At 44.6% G+C, this 22,725-nt stretch overlaps 14 protein-coding genes across 14 annotated transcripts; 5 read left to right on the forward strand and 9 right to left on the reverse strand. All coding sequences in view use genetic code 12, as the record gives it.

Annotated features, from left to right (window-relative positions):
- Positions 1-34: 34 nt before the first annotated feature.
- CXQ85_004151 (uncharacterized protein) lies at positions 35-472 on the forward strand (the record flags this gene model as incomplete). Its single annotated transcript, XM_025487779.1, has 1 exon — positions 35-472. A coding segment is annotated over one exon (438 nt), but the record flags the coding sequence as incomplete, so codon positions are not given.
- A 639-nt stretch (positions 473-1,111) lies between these two features.
- CXQ85_004152 (uncharacterized protein) lies at positions 1,112-1,588 on the reverse strand (the record flags this gene model as incomplete). The annotated part of the gene is made up of 1 exon (XM_025487780.1): positions 1,112-1,588. One exon carries the CDS (start codon positions 1,586-1,588, stop codon positions 1,112-1,114), a length of 477 nt encoding a protein of 158 aa, XP_025341588.1.
- A 693-nt stretch (positions 1,589-2,281) lies between these two features.
- CXQ85_004153 (thioredoxin family protein) lies at positions 2,282-2,626 on the forward strand (the record flags this gene model as incomplete). The annotated part of the gene is made up of 2 exons (XM_025487781.1): positions 2,282-2,287; positions 2,315-2,626. The coding sequence occupies 2 exons, from the start codon at positions 2,282-2,284 to the stop codon at positions 2,624-2,626; spliced, it is 318 nt and encodes a 105-aa protein (XP_025341589.1).
- Positions 2,627-2,788: 162 nt separating this feature from the next.
- On the reverse strand, positions 2,789-3,313 carry CXQ85_004154 (uncharacterized protein; the record flags this gene model as incomplete). The annotated part of the gene is made up of 1 exon (XM_025487782.1): positions 2,789-3,313. The coding sequence occupies one exon, from the start codon at positions 3,311-3,313 to the stop codon at positions 2,789-2,791; it is 525 nt and encodes a 174-aa protein (XP_025341590.1).
- Positions 3,314-7,025: 3,712 nt separating this feature from the next.
- Positions 7,026-7,613, forward strand: CXQ85_004155 (uncharacterized protein; the record flags this gene model as incomplete). Its single annotated transcript, XM_025487783.1, has 2 exons — positions 7,026-7,332; positions 7,465-7,613. 2 exons carry the CDS (start codon positions 7,026-7,028, stop codon positions 7,611-7,613), a joined length of 456 nt encoding a protein of 151 aa, XP_025341591.1.
- Positions 7,614-9,048: 1,435 nt separating this feature from the next.
- CXQ85_004156 (RTA1 domain-containing protein) lies at positions 9,049-9,972 on the forward strand (the record flags this gene model as incomplete). The annotated part of the gene is made up of 1 exon (XM_025487784.1): positions 9,049-9,972. One exon carries the CDS (start codon positions 9,049-9,051, stop codon positions 9,970-9,972), a length of 924 nt encoding a protein of 307 aa, XP_025341592.1.
- Positions 9,973-11,405: 1,433 nt separating this feature from the next.
- Positions 11,406-13,844, forward strand: CXQ85_004157 (fungal specific transcription factor domain-containing protein; the record flags this gene model as incomplete). The annotated part of the gene is made up of 1 exon (XM_025487785.1): positions 11,406-13,844. The coding sequence occupies one exon, from the start codon at positions 11,406-11,408 to the stop codon at positions 13,842-13,844; it is 2,439 nt and encodes an 812-aa protein (XP_025341593.1).
- A 560-nt stretch (positions 13,845-14,404) lies between these two features.
- CXQ85_004158 (uncharacterized protein) lies at positions 14,405-14,938 on the reverse strand (the record flags this gene model as incomplete). Its single annotated transcript, XM_025487786.1, has 1 exon — positions 14,405-14,938. One exon carries the CDS (start codon positions 14,936-14,938, stop codon positions 14,405-14,407), a length of 534 nt encoding a protein of 177 aa, XP_025341594.1.
- A 609-nt stretch (positions 14,939-15,547) lies between these two features.
- Positions 15,548-16,069, reverse strand: CXQ85_004159 (uncharacterized protein; the record flags this gene model as incomplete). Its single annotated transcript, XM_025487787.1, has 1 exon — positions 15,548-16,069. The coding sequence occupies one exon, from the start codon at positions 16,067-16,069 to the stop codon at positions 15,548-15,550; it is 522 nt and encodes a 173-aa protein (XP_025341595.1).
- Positions 16,070-16,465: 396 nt separating this feature from the next.
- Positions 16,466-16,972, reverse strand: CXQ85_004160 (uncharacterized protein; the record flags this gene model as incomplete). The annotated part of the gene is made up of 1 exon (XM_025487788.1): positions 16,466-16,972. One exon carries the CDS (start codon positions 16,970-16,972, stop codon positions 16,466-16,468), a length of 507 nt encoding a protein of 168 aa, XP_025341596.1.
- An 854-nt stretch (positions 16,973-17,826) lies between these two features.
- Positions 17,827-18,390, reverse strand: CXQ85_004161 (uncharacterized protein; the record flags this gene model as incomplete). Its single annotated transcript, XM_025487789.1, has 1 exon — positions 17,827-18,390. One exon carries the CDS (start codon positions 18,388-18,390, stop codon positions 17,827-17,829), a length of 564 nt encoding a protein of 187 aa, XP_025341597.1.
- A 914-nt stretch (positions 18,391-19,304) lies between these two features.
- CXQ85_004162 (uncharacterized protein) lies at positions 19,305-19,895 on the reverse strand (the record flags this gene model as incomplete). Its single annotated transcript, XM_025487790.1, has 1 exon — positions 19,305-19,895. One exon carries the CDS (start codon positions 19,893-19,895, stop codon positions 19,305-19,307), a length of 591 nt encoding a protein of 196 aa, XP_025341598.1.
- Positions 19,896-20,758: 863 nt separating this feature from the next.
- CXQ85_004163 (uncharacterized protein) lies at positions 20,759-21,304 on the reverse strand (the record flags this gene model as incomplete). The annotated part of the gene is made up of 1 exon (XM_025487791.1): positions 20,759-21,304. One exon carries the CDS (start codon positions 21,302-21,304, stop codon positions 20,759-20,761), a length of 546 nt encoding a protein of 181 aa, XP_025341599.1.
- Positions 21,305-22,154: 850 nt separating this feature from the next.
- Positions 22,155-22,670, reverse strand: CXQ85_004164 (uncharacterized protein; the record flags this gene model as incomplete). The annotated part of the gene is made up of 1 exon (XM_025487792.1): positions 22,155-22,670. The coding sequence occupies one exon, from the start codon at positions 22,668-22,670 to the stop codon at positions 22,155-22,157; it is 516 nt and encodes a 171-aa protein (XP_025341600.1).
- Positions 22,671-22,725: the final 55 nt, after the last annotated feature.

Here is a 22,725-nt window from a genome sequence, read left to right on the forward strand (position 1 = left end):
ACCTAAGAAAACCCAGACACCTAAGAAAACCCAGACACCTAAGAAAACCCAGACACCTAAGAAAACCCAGACACCTAAGAAAACCCAGACACCTAAGAAAACCCAGACACCTAAGAAAACCCAGACACCTAAGAAAACCCAGACACCTAAGAAAACCCAGACACCTAAGAAAACCCAGACACCTAAGAAAACCCAGACACCTAAGAAAACCCAGACACCTAAGAAAACCCAGACACCTAAGAAAACCCAGACACCTAAGAAAACCCAGACACCTAAGAAAACCCAGACACCTAAGAAAACCCAGACACCTAAGAAAACCCAGACACCTAAGAAAACCCAGACACCTAAGAAAACCCAGACACCTAAGAAAACCCAGACACCTAAGAAAACCCAGACACCTAAGAAAACCCAGACACCTAAGAAAACCCAGACACCTAAGAAAACCCAGACACCTAAGAAACAGAAAGTGTAATGTATGTAATAACAGTTTTAAAGAGCATATTTTGAAAGCTTGTTAATGGCGGTTGAGTAGAAGACTTCTGCGCCCTATTTATATTGTCTACGGTGTCTCCCTTATCTGGCCAAGGAATAACTTGCGCAATCCGGTGAGAAATGGAGAGCAGTTTTAAACGAAATTCTCTTTCGGCCTGCAGCTGTGCCGCCAAATCCTTCCCTCTCCATAATTCAAGGTTCACGGTTCAATGCAGCATCGGGATGGTCCTCTAAGTGATGTTTTGTGTATCTGTCTTTCAGTAAATGCTAATGAAAAGATATCTTAACCAAACAATCGTGTAGTAGGCATTATTTTTGTTGATAAATATTTGCGCCTCTCTTCTTTATCTAAAAATAAAAGCATCAAGTTTTCGTATTGACGACTTCATTTCAATGCGTGGCGCCTCAAGCGGACTTTTTTTTGTACATCCTTGACACGTCATATCACCCAAGCGACGTTAAAATAATTGCACTACCAAAGAAAATGCGCTTACAATTAGGGGATAATGTTCGCCAATCACTTTCTTGCCTTTCCATACAATCTCTACCAAAGCCATTCATCATCCAATCGTCAAAATACATTCAAATCTAAGATAAAGTGACTTGTATTTTAATTTTTTCATGGGTCTCTAATATCCTTTATGTACTGGTCGAAGTTGTTCACAACCCTGCTCCTCGCACTTTCGAAGAAATCGTCTGGTTTAAGCTGCTCTGGGTCATAAACCTTCGACAAAGGAACAACTTTATAGTCGTTGACATCTCTGATCACCACATCATACTGGTTCAAGTTATTCTTCGTAACGTACCTGTCGTTGAGTTTTCCTACAACAGCTACCTCCTCTCCAGATTCAGTGAACACTGTGATGATATACTCATTCTGACTCACCCTGAAAACACACAGTTTCGTATCCAAATATGTCACTTCATCGTATGATGCAATTGTGTCATCAATATAGGAGAACTTGACAAAAACTTCCCCATTCTCGCCAAACGTGTACAATTTTCGGTTAAAAACTGAAACATTAGGGTATACATTCACTTCTGGAATGTGCTTCTTATTGAGGTGGACCAACCATCCGTCTTCCCAAGAACTCATGACGGTCGAACGATCTCTAACAGGATTTGGGGCTTTATATACAACAGAGCCGCTCCACGCGCGCGTTTAGTGAAACGCTTTCAATACTTATCGACAACCGTGACTATTGGGATAGAGCATTGTGAAATACGGAAAAACACAACAATGTGAACCTATGACTCCTTTCAGATCCTAAGTATCTTTGACGTCCGGTTGGCTCGTAGAAAAAGCCTCAATGACTGAGGATGTCTATCAAAGGTGTTGCAGCCGCTCAACCAACAGGCTACTCGTGTGAGCCGCACTTTTAACCAATGGAATGGTGCGTCACTATTTATTTTATCGGCTGTGGATTACATATCTTTCATTCCTCAGTGAACTATGCAGTAAGTGCTCGGAGACTATCTAAAATTCCCGAATAGTAAGGAAAGTGGTCTATCTTGTGCCAAATTAAGATTTCTAAAACGAACATATGGCAAGCAAATTAGCAGATGCTAGATGCTGTAAGTTTAAGAGGCTCGGATTTGTAGTTTTAGCCAAATCTGGTCATGATCGAAGGAGGAAACCATTTCTGACGTGTGGCAAAGCGCAAAATGGTCGGCACATTGGGTTGTAGTAGTGCCGTCAACCGTGCGGCTCCGATAACGTCTACATAAGCGAACCACACGCACGAATTAAGCGACATATTTTGTCTCGCTTACTCACTAACAATTAAAAATGGTCGTAACCCCTTTCGAAACCTATGAATAGTACAATGAGATTCTCAGGACGCTGGGAGCCAAACCTATGCTCGTCCTTTTTTCTGGTATCGGATGTGGGCCCTGCGATAATGTGGCTCCTTACTTCGAGAAGTTATCTGAGGTGTACGGCTTTGACTTCTACAAAACCGAGCGTTCCATGAGCAAACTAGACGATATTTTCAAGACGGAAACGCCCCACATCATTGCATTTCCTACTTTTGGATTCTTCAGGTTTGGTATGGAGTTGGGGAAGGTTGTTGGAGACAGCCCTGAGCAGCTCAAGGAGTGGATCGAACTTAGCATCAAGTATAAAGGCGACTGATAAACTTACTGTTGACATGCTTTTATAGTTGTTGATATATAGACTAATCGAAGAATCAATTTACCTATTCAGTGGTTGGGAGTAGTTCGACAATTGCAGCAATCCGTTCTTGACCCCGTATTGTTTGTAACTCCTGTGACCCAAGCGATAAAGCAGATTTTTCTAGGAAGATTTCCGATCCGGGGGTGCGGGGTGTTCAGAAGAACCCGTACGAATCTCCTGTCTTACTTTCTCGAAACTCTTCTTTACCCTCAGAAATGAGCACTCCACGAGGTCATCGAATGTCACGCCGTTTTTTTCACCTATGACTGATAGGTGCACAATTTCATAGTCTTCTGGGTTTCTGATCTCCACATCATAGGCTCTGATATGGTTTTTCTTTAGATATCTCTCGCCAAGCTGTCCAAGAACTGCCACTTGTGGCTTTTCTCCAGGAACTCTGTTTGTTAGGATCACAATGTAGTCTTCCTCGCTTACTCTATAGATACATGTATTTGTGTCATAGTAGGCAAGATCATCATAGCTATCAAGGTACGCGTCATAGAACGAGAACTTGATATAAGCTTCCTCATTGGACCCAAAAGTGTACAATCTTCGATTAAAAATAGTTATATTGGGCCAAACGTTTACATCGGGAACTATTTTCTTGGTGGTCTTCACCAACCACTTATCTTCCCAGGTGCTCATTTTATTCTCGATGTCTTGTTAGAAACTGTAATGGACTCTGAATCAACAATGACAAAAAGGATGCAATTGACATTTTTGAAAGGGGGCCATGCCATTTATATCTATAGATTAGCGAGGCACGTCATGCCATGGAGTGGTATGTAATGACACTTGCACAATGCCACACTTTAACACAACAAATGCAAGTAAAGGTGTTGAAGTAATGTAACAGTAGCAACGCAAGAAAAAACTATCGAGATTGGAGAATGAAGCGTGGATAAGGCCCCCAAGCATTGAGTAGAAAGAGACGGTCTTTGAAGGTTCGAGTGTTGACTTGTTATCTCTGTATGGAGTGCAATGATATGCTTTAAGGGATGTGCATCTCTCATGATAAGCATGCATGTGTCAAACTTGGTCACAACAGATACACCGACTGCTCTTCATTCGAACTATTTTTGCTCCAAATGTGGGAATAATCTAATGGACCCAACAGGGTCTGGGGCTTATACTCGGCTCCACTTGTAATTGATACGCCACGCAATCGACAAGCCGCAGAATTGACAGGTTCCGCGATATGTATGCTCGCCTGTAACTACATTGACAGATAAGCCAGTCATTCGCACAGTGCCACACTTCACTTATAGCACATGCAAGACTTTCTTGTCAAAAGGCAGGTGAGCATGGCAGCTACGCTACTTGGGTTGTTTTTAGCTTTGGGATGTTCATTTTCGGAGCCACAGTGTTCGCCAACAAGTACACATGAGAAGCCGGAGTTTAAAAATACCGGCGGTCCACAAACATAGTAAAATGCCATGAACCTCCATTTGTTGAAATCCACAACTTCTTTAAACAACATATATCAAGCTTTTAAATAATCAGAAACTTCAGGAAAGACAGAGCCCGTTCCGCTTTTTTCGTGCGAAGTTGTCCGTCGTTCACAACATGGAAACCTACTACCAGGTTTACGTGTTTGACGCCATAAGTAAGATGAGCAAAGAAAAAAACACACTTTCTTACAACTACGGTAAGGTGGGATATTATTAAATTGGAATTGTATCCCCAGATCAAATCCCTTTAAAACTTTTTGCACTTGTAAGTTCAAGTTTCGAGCAGTGGTGATAGTCAGGAGAGAAGTTCAAGCGACGCGTCTCAAAGAACTAGGCAACTCGTCATATTCCTAAAAAAATGACATTCTTATATTCTTTGCTCTGTCTATTTCATAGTGGCTGATTATTTAAGAACACATTTATTTCTCAATTCACAATATTTTCAGTTTTTTAAAATTGTGAGTATTTGTTTTGCCATGGTACTGCGATTCTCAAAGACTAACATAAATATGCAAATTAAAATCGCCACCAAAAATCGAAATTTCACTGAATTTATAAATAAACAAATGGATACAAATCCTAAAATATCAAAAAAGATCCTCTGAGTTTTTTTAGCACTTTCGGTTGGCTACATGTGCTGGTTCCCTGTCGTTGCTGTAAATGCGATTCTCACCTTAATGAAATTCCAAGTAAATGGGCAGTTACGGAAAACAAAAAAAAATAATTCAGCTACAAGAAACTAAATTACAGTAAGAAACCTCTTATGGTCAGAAATACGACGGCTGCGGTTAATTGTTCCCTTTATTTTATTTGTTTACATCTTCTTTCGCATAGGGAAGAAATCTGAATAACAGTATCTTGAGAATACAATTTTACAACAAAATAGCAGCATTTATTAAAAGAGAAAGGGAGTTTTGACGTTGTTCTTTATACTTAGAAGGGTAATCACTTACGGTGAACGAGAGACATATTTTTACATCTAACGCTCGCATTTAATGACATGGCAAGAGGCAAGTTCCTCAAAGGTAAATTGAATATTTTCAACTACTGGGACGTTTCATGCAACCATTTGAAGCTGGACCAGGCGTTTACCTTCAACTTTAGTGGCAATAAAATTAAGGCACCAGTGAAAGACTTTGTGATGTCCTCAGAGTCTGGCGATGTACGAAAAGAACTAAAAAATTGCAAGGTTGTGTACGGACAATCAAAAGTCGTTCCAGACGGCTCCAGTGGACTATACAGTTAGATAAATTAGTATATAGTGATATTCTAAAACCGGCTTACTGATGAATACCGCCATTACTCCGTTTGGTATACACTGAGGTTAGGATTATCGTATGTCATTGCAACGCTCAAATAGGCAAGACGATCAAACATCAAACATTGATTGGCACTCCCAAACTGGAAAACATATGAGACCGCCAAGTAAAGACCAGAGGAGAAATGTCTTAAGCAACTAATATATAAACCTGGCCTCCTCCCTAGGTTCTTTCAACATCATCAAACAAAAATGGCCGCTCAAACTACTCAGAACAAGAACAACACTCCAAAGGACAACAACTTGAACAAGCACGCTGGACGTGGCGCCGTTCCATTCATGTGTACTATCGTTTAGATCAATACATAAGATTTCCTTAACTTTTGATATCTGTAGAAGCTGGAACCATGGAATGAGGCAGGCTTATTTTATAAGTGAACCAGGTAACCCACTTCAGCATGTAAACCCAGTAAACTCACGTCCCATAAGGCAACGTCAACGAAACCCTGCCTTTATCTAACAGAATCCACCAATAAATCAAACCTCATACCAAGCAGTGGCTACTCTGGTTAGAACCAGTCCATGGGGTAAGGGTGTAGTGTATGTTCCATACCCCATAGTTCAGTGCGTAACACTAAGTAGTAGTAATGGATGTGTTGATCTTCTGCTTGATGGTACCTTCCAAATGCTCTGATGACCAAAGCATGCTTGAGGTGTAAGCAGAAGAAGTTGAGATGTGACGGTTTACAGCCAGCTTGTGCGGCGTGTGTTGAAAGCGGTTCTCTGTGTGAAAGTTGTCTGGACATGAGAGTCGATAAGAGGAGTGTCCAGAACGGCGTGACTAGTTTTGTGTTTAAGAATACGGGGGAGAGAAAACGGAGAAAGAAGGTTTTTGGAAGGCTGGACCATGCTTTGGAGTGTCGGTCTCTGTGCCTTGGAGAAGTGCCAGAGGATGTGCTTACAGGTCTGGAAAACGTACCTATAGCTCCTTTGCTGGGGTTGGACGACGCTTTTGGAGCTCCTTTTGATATGGAAGTTGAAGATTTTTGCTGCATTTGGATAGCACATGGGGATTTGAGTTTTTTGGGACAGATAGTATTACCAATGAACCTCGTTTTGAAGAAGATGGGACGACGCCTTACCAGACATTGATAGATATCGTCTTCAGCGACGAAAAGCATACGCCAATCGCAGTGTCAAAGCTGTTGATGGACGGGATTGTTGGAAAGACTCATAGGACGGATGATGGGTCCTTCCTCTTAAGTACTGGTGCGTTGACTTAAGCCAAACGTGAGTTTGCAGAGCAGAAGAAGAGCCTGGACTCAGGAATTCAGACGAGAACTCCGTTGGCTGCTTCAGCACTACCAAAATACGAGAATTCTTAACTCGTATGAGGGTTGTTTCTTATAGCAAACTTTCTAAGTGGGCTTTTAACCCTTGAAGCGCAAATGTTAGTTTCATTTCATGCCTTACAGGTTGCTGTATCTATTGGCATACACGCTGCAAAAAGCTCAAAGTATCTGGACGAAGAGTATGGTCTTACGATTGCGTTTTGGGAGTTGTGGTGTTCGGCGTGCTTGTTTTGCAGCTTTCATGGTAGGCTTCCGCCGTTGAGAAGAGAAGATATTACTAGTCTGTTGAGTTGCAGATGGAAAATAATTTCAATAAGGAACTCTTCTTACTCAGAACCCAACTTGCTGAACTTCATTGTCAAGTTGCCATGAAAAGGCTACATGGAAGTGGTCATGCAAGCTCTGACTTTAACAACACTATGAGTGCTATATCAGAGAAAGTCAGTATTCTCGAGGAAGGATACGCCTCAGACGAAGTGACCTTCAATAGACGTGAGCTCTTAGTGTTGGAACCCAAGTGCTGGAAAAGCCAAGCTATAATGCTTGCAAATGAAGAGAAACTCACTCTGAAAAGCAACACTCGTGCTGTTGTCGAGGCAAGAAGTATAGTTCGATAACTATGGAGCCATTACAACCCCGAGGCGTTCGAAAAGGGACCTATGCTTGTACACTTAGATTGGAACTTTACATACCCACTTCGAACCGCCACTATGTGCGCCTATACGGCAGCCAAAGTTTTGACAGAGTTCATAAACTCTGTTGATTACCTTACTTATGAGTATTATGACTACAAGTTGAGTCGAAGATTGTTAGAGTTTTTGACTGGCATGATGCCCATCAATAAGCATTTGTTACCGGACTTGGATGACATGAAAAGTGCTTAACTAGATTCATTGTCTTGTTCAAAATGGGCCAGTACATAGGACAAGACCTGTTAATATATTATCAAAGCCTACGCCAATTGACAGTTTAGATCCATATGTAGTTCATTGTAGGAAGCATGGCCTTCACATGGAAAGCTGCTACGGCGTTTCTTGGTGGATCCCTTGTTTGTCTTATTTTTAGCCAACGCTCAACGGTTATAAATCGTACATTCCAGCTTGGCCAATGGTTTGAACGGAAAAACCACTTCTTTTCACCGCCAAGCCATGGAAGTCATGGAAAAGCAGTTGCTGGAGAATTGAGGCTGAGAACCCATCGTTTATTCTTCTTCCTTTGCTGATTTAGTGATAAACGTGGAAAAGAGGATGTTACAAGATATGAACTACTAAATGATGCTAAAGAGTACCAGAAAGCACCCAAAAGAGGTCGTTGTATCTAATTGTGGTTTGACTTAGGAGAATAATAGAACTGCTGTTTGAATGGCATGATGCTTTTCCTGGAGTCTTCCTTAACCTTCCCTAGTTGTTGGTTACCCTGAAAGATGGATAAATACAAACTGGGGAGATTTTAGGTTAACTTGAAAGCATTCTTTAGCCATAAAACTGCAATATAGATCTAATTCAGAGCCCATTTATTGACCATCCTGGGCGTCCATCTCCAGCAGCTGTTCAAAGCTAGTCCAGCAAACTACACCGATCAAACAATCCGAATGCTCTATAAAGGGCCAGTTTAGATTGGAGGATTACTATTTTGGCTTTAAGTACTGAACGGCTTCGTTGACAATAAAACAAAGAGCTCTCCAGCTTTTGAGTACTTAAGGCAAGTTCACCATCCACCTATCACCATCAACCAATCACCTATCACCATCCACCAACGACAACCACAATCCACAACCAACCACGTTCCCTTTAATCAACATCCTGGTCTTATCAAGGAAAAACTGTGCATTCTCTAACAATGGCACTTGGCTTTGTGATCTCCAGATGTGGCTGCAAAATCACGAAGATCCACGGAAACACACAAAAATCGCCGATTTACGAACCCTCCCAGCCCCCTAAACCCTTCCCAAAACAACCCCTATTGCTTCAATACCAACCCCTATTGCTTCGCCTGCTTGGCATGGCTTTGCCTGGGGAGTCCCAAGAAAACCACACCTCATCTCGTCGCCAAAACACGCAATCTATTCTTATCTTCCACATTCCTTCTATCAGATCATCTCGGGGCGGTGTCCTTCGCTAAGCGGCTGAATTGTGACATATTGGCGCCGTACGTTGATTGTGATGGGGTGAATTCCGCTTAGGCCCACTTATATCCACCCAAATCCACCTATTCCCGCTTACACCCGCTTAGGCCCGCTCATCAGCCATATCTGGGGAAAACATATAAAGACACGGTTGAAAACCTTCTTTCGTTCCAAATCATCATCATTTATCAACCATGGCTGAAGGATTCGAAAACTGGAGACCCTACGAGTACACTCCCTCCATCGCTGCTGCCATTATCTTCACTATCTTGTTCACAGCAGTGACAGCATATGCATTCTTCCAGTTTTTCAAGGCATTAAGGTACCCCCAGATCGAAAAACTCGATAAGAAACGAACCCTCATCATCATTCCTTTCCTTGTGGGTGGTGTCTGTGAAATCGTGGGCTGCATTGGCAGATGTGTCTCTTCCCAGGATGAAGATGCTCTTGCTCCATTTATCATGCAATCGACGCTTTTGCTTGTGGCACCAGCACTCTTTGCTGCTACGATTTACATGATTTTGGGAAGAGTCATTGCCATGTTGAACAGTGGCCACCAGTCGCTCATTCCGTTGAAGTGGCTCACCAAGATCTTTGTGCTTGGAGATGTCATTTCCTTCTTGATGCAGGGTTCTGGTGCTGGCATCATGTCTTCAGGAGACACAGATTCTATTTCTTTGGGTGAAACCATCGTCATTATTGGTTTGTTTGTGCAAATCGGTTTCTTCTCCGTGTTTATCATTGTCACTGGCCTCTTTCAGCTTAGAGTGTGGAAAGAGCCATCTTTGGAGGCCCAGGCTACTCGTTACACACCAACAAGAGTTCACAATTGGCAGATGATTCTTGTGACTCTTTTCGCTTGCTCCTTGTTGATTCTTGTCAGATGTATCATCAGAGCAATTGAGTACATTCAAGGTTGGGATGGGTACATCATCTCTCACGAGGTGTTCCTCTACACTTTGGATCTTTTGTTGATGTTCTTGAACATGGTGTTGTTGTGCTGGCAGGATATTTGTGGCTACTTTGTGGAGGTTGGACCCCAGACTCGGGATGCCAATGTCACCAGGCTGCTTACTGAGGCTCTGGATCCATTCAAGGAGAAGTCGTTCGGGTACTAGAGGGAGATTTATAGAGGAGGGCCGTTTGCGGTCCAATAGCATTAGCAGTTTATTCATTTCAAATACAGATCTCAGTCCTGAAGAAGAATTGGTAAAATACACAAAGATGGAAGCCTCACAGGGTGATTCGGACTTGGCACAAGGTTTCCGAGGCCTGATAAGATGTATGGAAGTACATTAAGGCTATTCTTGGTCCTTTGATTAACTGTGAATTGCTGGTTGGTAAGATTGGGTTGTCCCGTTTCAAAACATAAAGCTTAAGTATATCACTAACCAGTAGCCTGCACTTCTTAATCTATAATGCTTTCTGCAAGTTCTGATATGGTTTCGGTAGGTTTTGGTTCTTGTTTGGTAACATACGGCTTCTGCTAGTTAGGTATGTCTATAAGTGGAAACACGGCTGAACCGGTGAAGAAATTTAGTGGTGAAGCACCTATTTAAACAACTTTAGGCCATGAAATGTATTTTAATTAAATTAAAGACCAATGGTAAACCTTAACAGTGAACTCCATTTATCACCAAAACGTCTTTGCATCCTCTGACCACCAAATTAAATTAGATTCAAATCATCCAAACCCATCGAAAGACTCTATTCTGCAATTAATGTAGACATCAAAAAGCTATCCTAAACGACTTCCTTGGCTTTCCTGGCCTTCCTCACTTCTCTTGCTTTCCTGGCTTCCCCAACCAGCATCCTACCAAAACACGCCCAACAGCTTAAAACCCAAACAACAAGTGCCGTTTCTAAATTGCCTTGCGCCCCCAAACCCCATCTCTTCATCTCCTTTCCGTTCTTCAAACTACAAATAGACCGGTCCACGCTCACTCAATTTTGCACCCACCTCCGCCTCTAACACAGCCCATAGCAAGTAAAAACCAACGAAAACATAGCAAACGCATGTTTTTTCTTCTTGGCAAGTGCCCCTATTGCCTCGAGGCATCACGGCTTTCGTGAATTGAGTGGGGGAAGAAGTTCTTGTAACTGAACGGCTGCAAAATGCAGAGTTCCAGTTGGCCCAACGCAAGAATGCAAGAAAGGCAATTTACGAGTTTCCAGGCACTTACAAGCTGGCCTTCTTGGCACGTCAGATCAGACTGCCGTTCGTTTATGGAAATTAACTAGGAGTGTTCAGATTGGCTATAGTTAAGCAACCAAAGGGGATCAAGCCATTCTAGAACCACCAAAAGACCCCAAAAACCAAAAATATTTAAACCACCATAACTAGATCCATCCCCTGAAGGATCTAAAAATACCTGGAATTGGTGCCAACCGCTTCTGGTGCCGTTTCTTCGTCCAGCATGTCTGGCGGCTGCTCATTGGTCATCGTGCGGGTTTACGCGGGTTTACGCGGATTTATGCGGATTTCCACCACTAGGCCCGCTCATCCAAACCATACTTATTCCCTCTATTTCCCACTAATTCCCACCACACAATGCCTGAAAAAGTCCAGAAAAGACACAGGAGAGTCTTCAGTTGCACAAACTGCCGCCGGAAAAAGCGGCGCTGTGATAGGGGCGTTCCCTGTGGAGAATGCTCCCGAAACGGCCTCAGCGATTGCTGCTCCTACGAAGACGTCAAGCCATATAAACCTCTACTATCCCAGCAAGGAGTTTCTGCTTCTTCAAGTCCTTCTTATTATACTGGTGACGATATCGAGTCTTACTGGCGGCAAATGGCTCAGGTCAAGAAGGAAAATGATCATGGCGCTTTGGGTGCAAATGACTGGGAGTATAATCTCTTTGAGGCTCTGAACACACTGAAAGACGGCAAGGTGGAGACCAGTCTTCTTGGGTATATCACGATGGCGGGCGCTGACCCATTTACAGATGTGGTGAAGCATTTTTTTGTCAAGCAGAAGCTGCTTAACCGATTATGGAGTAACCTCATTTCCAAGGATGGAATGGTGCCCAAGGAGAAACTAGGCCAGTTTGAGCAGAAGGCTATGGTTCACTTTGGGGATAAGCACCTTCGTCGCTTGAATAATCAGTCTACAGATGCAGAGTATAATGCTGCTAGACAGGCCATCACGGCGGGAAACATCCAGCATGGCCTCACATTCAAACCAGACAGTTCGTGGACTACCCTTTCGTTGCTGGAACAGGTTCTTCAGATGCTTCCTCCGTATAGCGTTGTTCTTCTGCTTGTTCGAGAATTCTTCCTGTTCCAGCAGAAATGGTTGCCTGTGTTGGACGAGAAGGAGTTCTTTGCTGAGCTTAACAGGGTTGTTGGTCCTACTTTGGAAGGTCACTGTATCGTTAGAAGCCTCAAGCTGCCTCGGGACGCTGCCATCTTGGCGTCTTTGCTTTTGGCTATCCGTCTTGCTTATTCTATGGTGGTTGAAACGAAAGCAGATGCTCCAAGCATCGACAGAACCAATATTTTGGAGCATCCAGTCCCCATTGATGCTGCAGAAGTTGCTATTGACCTTACTAAAGAGTTGAGCCACGCTACTTCAGCTGGAACCCACGGCCTTCGGGCTCTTATGATGCTCCAGACTTTCAACATCTTCAGCCCAGAAAGAGGCATGGTCACAGACCACTTTTCGGGTTTGGAGATCATGAAACGTATCCAGAGCTACGCCGAGGTTTTGCATTTGGGCATTGACCGTCTGGTAATCAGTAGATGGAGGCACAAGTTGGAAATCGATGCTGCAGACACTGAGGATGGTAGAGCCCTTTGGCACACCATCATACGTCTTGATACCTTCGTTGGTATCTTGTTCGATAGAGGAGCTACGATTCACCAGGAAAGCTATAACGTGGAGTACCCATCTGCTCACCACCCCAGTGAGGCTGCCGAAATCTTCTGCGAAACACGAGCCGAGTTTATGGCACTTCGGGATCTTCTCACGTCCACCAGTCCCTTGGCTAGCAAGTTGAGGTACAGTGAGCTTGTGGAGAAGATCCACCGTCTTGAGGATGCCGTGGAGCAGAAGCTAGGCAAGCCTGGCGACTACTTGAGACCTTTGGATGACGAAAAAGCGAACCTTAAGTGCTCCAAGTTTATTTTGCTTGTTTTGACAAAAACCTGGCTCCTGGTGATCTACTCCCTGTTGTACTTGTTCTTTGAAAACAAAGGCGAGATTGAACTCAGTGTCCACTACGTGAAGAAGCGTTTTGGAATCACCCAGAAGGATTTTGGATTTCTCAAGGCCGGCCTTCTTGACCACCTTGATGAATACTTTGGTCCTGGTTCGCTCGCCTTGTTGAAGCCAATACTTGTCAATGCTATTGCGTCGCAGGTGGGTGCTGGTGGTATTAGAGTCAGAGCAGCCTTCACTTTGAGGCAGTTAGAACGCCAGGCAAACCAAGATATTGTGGCCATCAAGTCTCGGAACCTTTACGAGCTGGTCGTCAGCAAAATCTTTGGCGCAGAAGAATCAGCTTTGGAGCTTGCGGAAGCCATGGCAGAGAAGTTCCATTACGCCTGGGCGGTGTCGAGATCCACACGTTTTGGCCAGAAGATGATCTCAGACGAGGGCATTTTTGACACCACAGAGGAGCTTTCTCAGCGTGCCAGAGTGCACTACACGGTGGATCAGCTCAAGAGCATTGATCTGGTGCTCAACGATGCCAGTGTGGAGCACAAGCTGTACAATGACATGTATGGCGAACCTGACAAAGATAGCTCTTCAGAGGCTCGTGAGCTCCGTCTTTTGAATGCTCTTCAGATGGAAAAGAAGTGGCTGCTGATAGCCCAGATCCTGACCCACGCTCAGAAGTGTACTTTCAACAAGCGTGCTGGTTTGGTCGCCCAGGAGCAAACAGCCAGTGTTCTGCCCATCGAAACATGGCAATACGACCTTGAGCTCTTACAGGGCTACGATCCGCTGCTACTCACGGAGTTTTTGGGAACCCTACGATGTAGATAGGTCTCAGGTAACGGTTACAGGTAAATAATGTGTTTGGAAATAAAAAGGTAATGTCAGAATAGTTTGCTTTGTCTTTTTGGACTGGCTGTTTGATGTTTAGCGCCCCAAAGATCCTCAAACTGCTTTGTGGTTCTTTCTTTCTTTTGTGTAATAATGGTGGTCATGATAATCATCTGGGGACACAGAAAGCCCCAAGGGTAAAATGTTAAAAGCCTCTTGTGTCGTTATTGGCTATTCTGTGCTACCTAAAGCATTGCTATATGGATTGTACTAGAACCTGGATCTGTCTTCCACAGAAAATGGAAAGGCAATTCTAACCGTCTAAGAGCTGATGAGCCAAGTCTTGGAGCTGGAAAATGGAGAATATCGCCAAGTGAAGTGCTAACAGGAAACAAAGCTTCTATATGGTTTATTCTGCAAGTTTTAGTATACTCAAAGTGCAGATTTAAAAAGCCATCACAAGACAATGGAAGGTCCAGCAAAAGCTTGATCTTTCTTCCTCTACAAATAAAGTAAGGCAGCAGAATTAAAGTAAATACAAAAAGCACACTCTAGCAAGCTTACAAAAGCATAATAGCAGCAACTCCCAAAGCAGCACTGCCTACACTATACTTCACGGCACCACCTGTAGCAGAGGTAGTTTCGTCAGTAGTAGCCTCGGCAGTGGCAGAAGTGGAAGTGGTGTCAGAAGTCTCAGAGTGACCATCGATTCTCGACTGGGCAGCAGCATTCTTTGAAGACAACCAGTCCAAGTAGGAGCTCACCTGGGTTGTGTGCATTTGCAACGTCGTTTGTCTAGTATAGGTCTCTTCTGGGCCCACGATGATGTCCAGGGACGTAACAGTAGTTTCTTTGCCATAAGTGTTGGTCATACTGATAGTAGCAGTGTAGTCGTCGTTTGCAAGCGTGAAGGTGGTGAGGTGGGTACCGTCGGTTGGCAAAGTGGTGGCCTGGCCAGTGTATGGGTCAGTTCTGGTCTTGGTGTAAGTTCTGTCGTTATCAGTGAAGGTCATGGTGACGGTGATGGACGAGTCAGCGGCAGAAACACCAGCCACGGCAGCAGTGGCAGCAAGAAGAGTGTTGGAAAGCTTCATGGTTGTTAGGGTTGTAAGAGATGGTTGAGAGGATAATGGGAGGAAGAGTCCTTTAAATAGTGAAAAAGATTGCCACAAGAGAACGCCATGAAAAGCTTGTCTAGGGGATTGGGAAAGCCGATCGGTCGTCTTACAAGGATTGTTCCAAGAAAGCTGTGTTCGTCCAAGACTTGGTTTTCCCCAAGCTTCATTATGTATATGGTGTAAGACATCACCAGAATGGGCTTGGCAAGGTTCTTTGTCAAGGCTGCAAGAATGGAGTAGATTAATCTGACAACGCCAGATTATGCCAAGGCAAGTGGGATGTAGGCAAATTGCATTACAATAGAGGCCAAAAGTGTGGGAATATCCTTGGAAAAAGACGATCTTGGGTTCCCAGAACACCAGGAGCAATTTAATTGCGTTACAGGCGATTCCTTCTGTTTTGTAAATGATAAAGGGTTTTTAAGAGTAGAGAAATATTTAAAAAATTACTGAAAATTAAGACTAATTTTCTAAGATCTAAAAGATAAGATAAGCTATCACAGGTGCATGCGTTTGGCACATATCTACATTGATTAAACCAAAATAGGACGAAATCAAACATTCATTTCTAAATATCCAAAATTCTTACAAAAGCAAAGCGGCAGCAATACCCACGGCGGCACTTCCAACGCCAAACTTGACAGCACCTCCAGTAGCAGACGTAGTATCTTGGGTGGTCTCAGCATCCGAAGTAGTAGTGGCTGTAGCACCACCATTATCTTCGTCAATAGCAGACTGGGCAGCAGCATTGAAACGAGACTTCGAAGACAAGTAAGCTTCCACTTCAGTAGTGTGCATTGTACGAGACCATGGTCTGGTGTAGGTTCTCTCAGGCCCAGTAACGATCTTATCAGTCTTGACAGTGGTAGCCTGGCCATAAGTATCAGTCATGGTTCTGAAAGGTACCAGGCCACGGTAGATAGTTTCCGTGTGAGTTCCAGCAGTAGGAGTGGTGGTTGGCTGGCCAGTGTATGTCTGGGTAGCGGTTCTGGTGTAGGTTCTGTCGTTATTGGTGATGAAGTTGGTGACGGTGATCATGGTTGGAGATGTCTCAGCGGCAGCAACGCCAGCGGCAGCGGCAACAACGAAAGGGGTAGAAAGCTTCATATTATTCTTTTTTGGGGTTTCTAGTGGCATTCCCAGGGGCATTAGACCCATTAAATAGTACCCAAGGTTCAGCCGATACGGAGAAGGCTACAACCAGACAATCGGGCTCAGGATAAGACTCCAGACTTGGCAGGGCTTGTCTTGCCTGGAAGAATAATGGAGAGCCAGAAAACGACGATTATCAAGACTCGCCAAGAGGTGAAGGTGGCCTAGGGATATGTGAACAAGCTCTAGGCGCATAGACTTAATCTTGGACAAAGAAAGCAGATGCTACTACATCAAACTGGCCCAAAAGGCATAGCTGGGTAATACAAGATAATTTCAATCTACATTGAATGTGAAGCACTCTTTATAAAACAAATACACATATTATTAATCGCTAATCAACAAGGCAATTTACAAAAGCAAAGCGGCAGCAACACCGAATGCACCGACACCAGCACCGTACTGCAAAGCGTTACCAGCACCGTCAGAAGAAGACGAAGAGCCGGAAGAGCTGGAAGAGCTGGAGCCGCCGCCGTTCTTGGAGTGGTCCTCAGCAGCCTTAGAAGCAGCAGACAAGTGGGAGGAGTGGGACTCCAAGAAGCTGGAAACCTCAGTGGTATGCATAGCGGCAGTCATCAGCTTAGTGTAGGTCGCATCTGGACCAGAGATGACTCTGTGGGTGGTGATGGTGGTAGCCTGACCGTAAGTGTTGGTCAAGAGCTTGACACCGTTAGGCTTGGAGATAGTGAAGGTGTAAGTACCTGAGGTTGGCTCAGTAGTGGTCTGACCAGTGTACTCTTCGGTATTGGTCTTGGTGTACGTCATGCCATTGTTGGTGATAGTTTTGGTCAAAGTGACAGAGGAGGCAGCAGAAGCAAGACCAGCAGAAGCAGCAAGAAGGATGGCAGAGAATTTCATTGTTTGATGATGAAGAAAAGAAGAAGAAAAAAAAGAAGAAGAATTCTTGGACTCTGGGCCCGCCAGGTTTAAATATCCATTAAAAATTGGAACGGCTCATGGCTACTTCCCAGCGAGGAGATGGCTGCAAATTGCAAATTCCGATCGGGTTTCGAGCCGAAGCCCCATGTTTGAAAATGACAACTTTTCAGTGGTCAGTGGCTCGTAAGAAAGAACAGCTTCTTGGCACACGTCTATTGTTTGATCCAATAGATAATACAGCGTATACAGCTTCTTTGGGAGACGCCAATCCTAGAAACACCACATAGCAAATTGCCAAGAGAGACGTGGGTTCTGCGTCAGACAATGCCTTCAACTGGAAGCCTCTGGCCAAAACATGCATCTTTCTCGCTAGACAAGGCTTCAATTCCGCATGTCAACGCTACGGCATGTCTCTGGCAGTTCCAGCTTCCAATGAAAGACGTGCTTTTTTTGCCGTACGAGCCTGTCAAAGCCTCATGCTCCATCAAGGAGAGAGGTATTATGGATCACAATCTGAGATACGAGGCTTGGGGAAGGCTTTTTCCAGGAAGGTTGTGAGTGGTTTGCCAGACCCTGGGCCAAGCTTACTTCATTTCAACTGTCAATGTTCCAAGCCCCCAGCAGCCCATTCAAGTGTCTATGAAAAACAAAAAACACTATAGAGTCTGTGAGGCGGCTATTACGTCTCGCCAAGCGAAACCGTGTCCCACGGTTGCAAATATGCATTGAAACGCACCTTGCTACATGAATTCCACTAATCAGATTCATCTACAATCACGGCAATTTTAAATCAATTAACATTAACAATTAACAATTAACAGTAGCTAAGCTGCTTACAAAAGGAGGGCAGCGGCAATACCAAAGGCACCGACACCGGCGCTGACCTTCAAGGAACCAGCAGCACCGTCAGCGGTGGTGGAAGAGTCGTCCTTGTCGTCGTCCTTGTCATCGTCCTTGTCATCGTCCTTGTCGTCCTTGTCGTCCTTGTTGTTCTTGTCGTCAGCAGCAGCCTTAGAAGCCTCAGCCAAGTGCTTAGAGTGGGACTCCAAGAAGTCAGAAACCTCAGAGGTGTGCATGGCCTGAACATATGGCTTGGTGTAGGTCTCGTGTGGACCAGAGATGACTGTGTTGGTGGAGATGGTGGTAGCCTCACCGTAGGTGTTAGTGATAATCTTGGTGTAGGTACGATCTGGCAACTCGACAACGTTGGAGTGGGTGTAAGTACCAGAAGTTGGGTCAGTGGTTGGCTGACCAGTGTACTTGTCAGTACCCTCCTTGGTGTAGGTCATGTCATTGTTGGTGATGGTCTTGGTCCAGGTCCAAGAGTCACCTTCAGAGAGTTCGGCAGAAGCGACAGCGGCGGCGGCAGCGAGAACAATTGGGGTAGAGAACTTCATAATTGGAATTTCTTGATGAAGAAAAATTGTAATTTCGTGGGAATTTGCTGAGTTTAAATATTCCACTTTCTCTGGGCCAGGACCCGGCCATGGTGACGGTTAATGGATCACAAACCTGGAAAGTCACTTTTTTCTTTTCTCAAGTTTGTGGAAGTTTGGTATTTGCTTTCCCGGCCTATTTGGCTTTAGGGCATTTTGAGGTTTTTCATGATTTTATTGGCATTTTTTTCTCTTCTGGATTTTGCATAATGCACCATATGAGCTTGACATACTTCTTGGCGCCGTCATTGTGGATGATGGAAAACGGATCTGGAATTGTGATTCTGTTATGGAACCTGGGAAAGATATACCTTGGATTCCATGAGATGGAGGAGAGCCAGGAGAAATACTTCCAGCAACAACTATTTCGTGAGGAGCAATATTGGAGGACTTTTCATGATGTTAAGGTTTTGTACTTTTTTTTGAGGTTTTTTTTTTCAGCATAAGCCGCATGTTCATGCATGGACACTAAACGCATGTCAAGAAAATCACCCTGCAGGTGCGTCTGCGGCCACTCTTATTGTTGCACTTTACTATACATGTTGCAAAGCCAAGTTCCATAGAAAGTTATCAGATTGCACAAGATGCCTGTAATTACCCACTCCTTTCGGTCGGGATTGGCTGGGCCCACCATACGGCCATGACGCAAAAGTGGGCCACTTTTTTTTCTTCAGAATTCTGTCTTTTTGCCAGTCTTACAGTGTACCTCCCTCGGCGTTCCGTGGAAAACCGAAGTACCAAGTCAAATGCTAGGGCTTCCAGCCTATCATGTCTCGGTGCGGTGGCTTGGCTACGGACCTCGTAAGGGAAACAATATATTAAGTAGAATTAGAACATGTAGCTGGAACCGCTAGACGAGTGAGCTTTCAGCACGCTTACAAAAGCAAAGCAGCAGCAGCACCAAAGGCACCAAGACCGGCACCGTACTGCAAAGCGTTACCGGCACCGTCAGAAGAAGAAGAACCAGAAGAAGCGGCAGTGCTGGAGCCACTCTCAGTAGCAAAGCTGGAACCACTAAACTTAGCGTGAGTCTTAGCAGCCATAGTACCGTGCTTGGAGGTGAACTCGTCAGCCTCAGAAGCAGCAGACATCATAGACGAGTGAGAGGACAAGAAGCTGGACACTTCGGAGGTGTGCATAGCCTGAACCAAAGGTCTAGTGTAGGTTTCATCAGGACCAGACACGACCTGGTTGGTAGTGATAGTAGTGGCTTGACCGTAGGTATTGGTCATGGTCTTGAAACGGGTGCTCTCGCCCTTTTCGTTTGTGAAACCTATGGTGGTGGTCACTGTACCGGAGGTTGGCTCGGTAGTTGCTTGGCCAGTGTAAAGCTCGGTACCTTCCTTGGTATAAGTCATATCATTATTAGTAATAGTTCTGGTCCAAGTCCAGGAGGAGGACAGGGAGTCAGCAGCAGTGGCAAGGGAGGCAGCAGCAGCAAGGACAATTGGAGTAGAGAACTTCATAATATAGGGGTTAATGATAATAAAAAAAAGTGGAAAATCAGGGAAAATCGGTGTGTTTAAATATTGCAATCGGGACAACCAGCTCAAGCCGAGCCGGGGCCAGAAACCGGTCAACGGAGAATAAAATACTTCTTTCAATTTGCCGCCTCTCGTGGTTATACCTTTCTGGATAGTTGGGGTCCGCCCGGGATTGACAGGATTGGTTGAATTTGGCGGCACCTCGACTTGAAAGGTGCCAAATGAGCTTGACATATTTCTTGGCACTGGTATTGTGTAAGTTTTTGAAGCAAATCTTCGTGAAAACACGTCAAATGAAATTGCGAAAATGAGGCCTAGAAAATTGGAAAAACCTGGTACGGGCTAAAGTGCCCCATTTTAGTACTCCTGGTCAAGTTGGATTTTCCTAAATCTGCTTCGTTCTACCTCCAAAGCAGCTCAAGTAAATCTGAAGGACCGCCGCACAACGCGCATCGCCTAATTGGTTGTCAAGGCGTACGACGTGCATGGAGTGGCAGCATTGTATGGCACCTAATGGCGAATAATTGAAGTTATCTGATCAGATCAGTGTATTGAAAGTCGTGCAAAGAGGAATTTACGGAAGCGAGATTGCGTTTTCTTCTTGACACCATAGAAGATTCTGCTAAAATATTGGAAGAAGAATATGGTCTGGTTATAAAATGGAGAGATAAACCGTAGTTTACTTGAAAAACGGAGTATTTAAACCATAATTCACCGTATCCGTGGAAGCTTGGGGTTGCTACGGTCTTGTGGAAAATTTCAAAAATTAAGCATTAAGCACTATGAAAAGCAAAATTTGTACATAGAAAAAATTAACTCAAGCAGTCCATTGGACACGGGCACGCTTACAAAAGCAAAGCGGCAACGGCACCAAAAGCACCGAGACCAGCACCGTACTGCAAGGCATTACCAGCGTTGCCTGAGGAGCCAGTCTTCAGTTCAGATTTGAATTTGTCGTGAGACTTAGCAGCATCAGTACCGTGCTTAGCAGTGAACTCGTCAGCCTCAGAAGCCTCAGACATGTGCTTAGAGTGGGAGGACAAGAAGCTGGGAACTTCACTAGTGTGCATGGCATTGACAAAAGGTCTGGTGTAGGTTTCATCTGGACCAGAAACGACGTGATCGGTGGTGATGGTGGTGACCTGGCCGTAGGTGTTAGTCACATACTTGTAACGGGTGCTACCGTCGTTGACGAAGGTCACGGTGTTGGTGTAAGTACCAGAGGTTGGCTCGGTGGTTGGCTGGCCAGTGTATTTAGTAGTTCCTTTCTTGGTGTAAGTCATGTCATTGTTGGTGATGGTTCTTGTCCAAGTCCAGTCATCGCCCAGGGAAAGCTCGGCAGAAGCGACAGCGGCGGCAGCAGCAAGCACGATTGGGGTAGAAAACTTCATAGTTGGCAAGATTATAATTTTGGGATAAAAAAAATTAGGAAAATGGTGGGAATTTTGCAGTGTTTAAATATTCCAGTCGGGACTTCGATCCACGAAGCCGAGACGGTTCACAAATGAGCCAGGGAGCTGCAAAAGGATTCTTGGAAAGCAGTTTGTGGTACTTGCTTTAGCATTTTTGCTTTCGGCATAATTTGGATGTGATCATTCGGAAACACTTCGTCTGGATACCTGCCAATGTGAACTTGACATGCCTTGGCACGGTATTGTGTTTCGTTTGTCCAGCAAGCGGCATATACAGACGATGCTTTATAATGGGCCTAAAAAGAACGGGAAAAAAAGAGCAGAACATGAAAAGCGTAGCCTTGACGGCTGTAGATCGCCAGAGAAAGTCCTCTTTTGCAACCAGAGCTGGAACCAAACCATGCCCAGGGCTTCTTCCAAGGATTCTTGATGATGAGCCGCACAGATGCAACCTTTCCAAATGCCAGTCAAGAAATTTGACGTGCATTGAGTGGCAGCACCCTCTGTCACTCAAGAAGTAGAAAACACATTATCAGATAAGATCAGAAGGTGTCAAGAGATGACAGAAAATGACAGAAGTGGGGGTTTTTAGATTTTGACAGATGGAGAAACGTCATGTTATCAGCATGGATTCAAAAAGTGATAAACGCCTGAAACCAGCATCGAATAACGTCCAATACTTCCATAGCTTCCAAGGTGGAGCCTAGGCTGAAAATCACACGTCATGTAGAAAATCTTGATATGCATTGCTACTATTATGTGGAAAATTCAATTATGTATTAAAAGTCAAATTTGTACATCTAAAAGTAACACAAGCGGGCCCGCACGCTTAGAAGAGCAAAGCAGCAGCAACACCGAAAGCACCAACACCAGCACCGAGCTGCAAAGCGTTACCAGCACCGTCAGAAGAAGACGAAGAGCCGGAAGAGCTGGAAGAGCCGGAAGAGCCGGAACCAGAAGAAGAAGCAGCCTGGGTCTCACCGTTGTTGTGGGCAGAGACGGAGGAGTACCAGTCAGTAACCTCAGACTTGTGGACAACAGCAGTGTGTGGTCTGGAGTAAGTCTCATCTGGACCGGAGACAAGCTTGTTGGTGGAAACAGTGGTAGCCTGACCGTAAGTGTTGGTGATGATCTTGTTACCGTTTGGCTTGGAGATGGTGTAAGTGTAAGTACCGGCGGTTGGCTCGGTGGTCTCCTGACCAGTGTAAGTCTGGGTGTTGGTCTTGGTGTAGGTCATGTCATTGTTGGTGACGACGGTGGTGGTGGTGTAAACCTCACCAGAAGAAAGGTCGGCAGCGACGACAGAAGCAGCAGCAGCAAGAACAATTGGGGTGGAGAACTTCATTATGATTGTCTAAGAAAATAGGTTTTGGGTAAGAAATAAACTTGAAGCACAGAGG

This window comes from Candidozyma haemuli (assembly GCF_002926055.2).
Source record: "Candidozyma haemuli strain B11899 chromosome Unknown G_2014730914, whole genome shotgun sequence".
Lineage (NCBI taxonomy): Eukaryota > Fungi > Ascomycota > Pichiomycetes > Serinales > Metschnikowiaceae > Candidozyma > Candidozyma haemuli.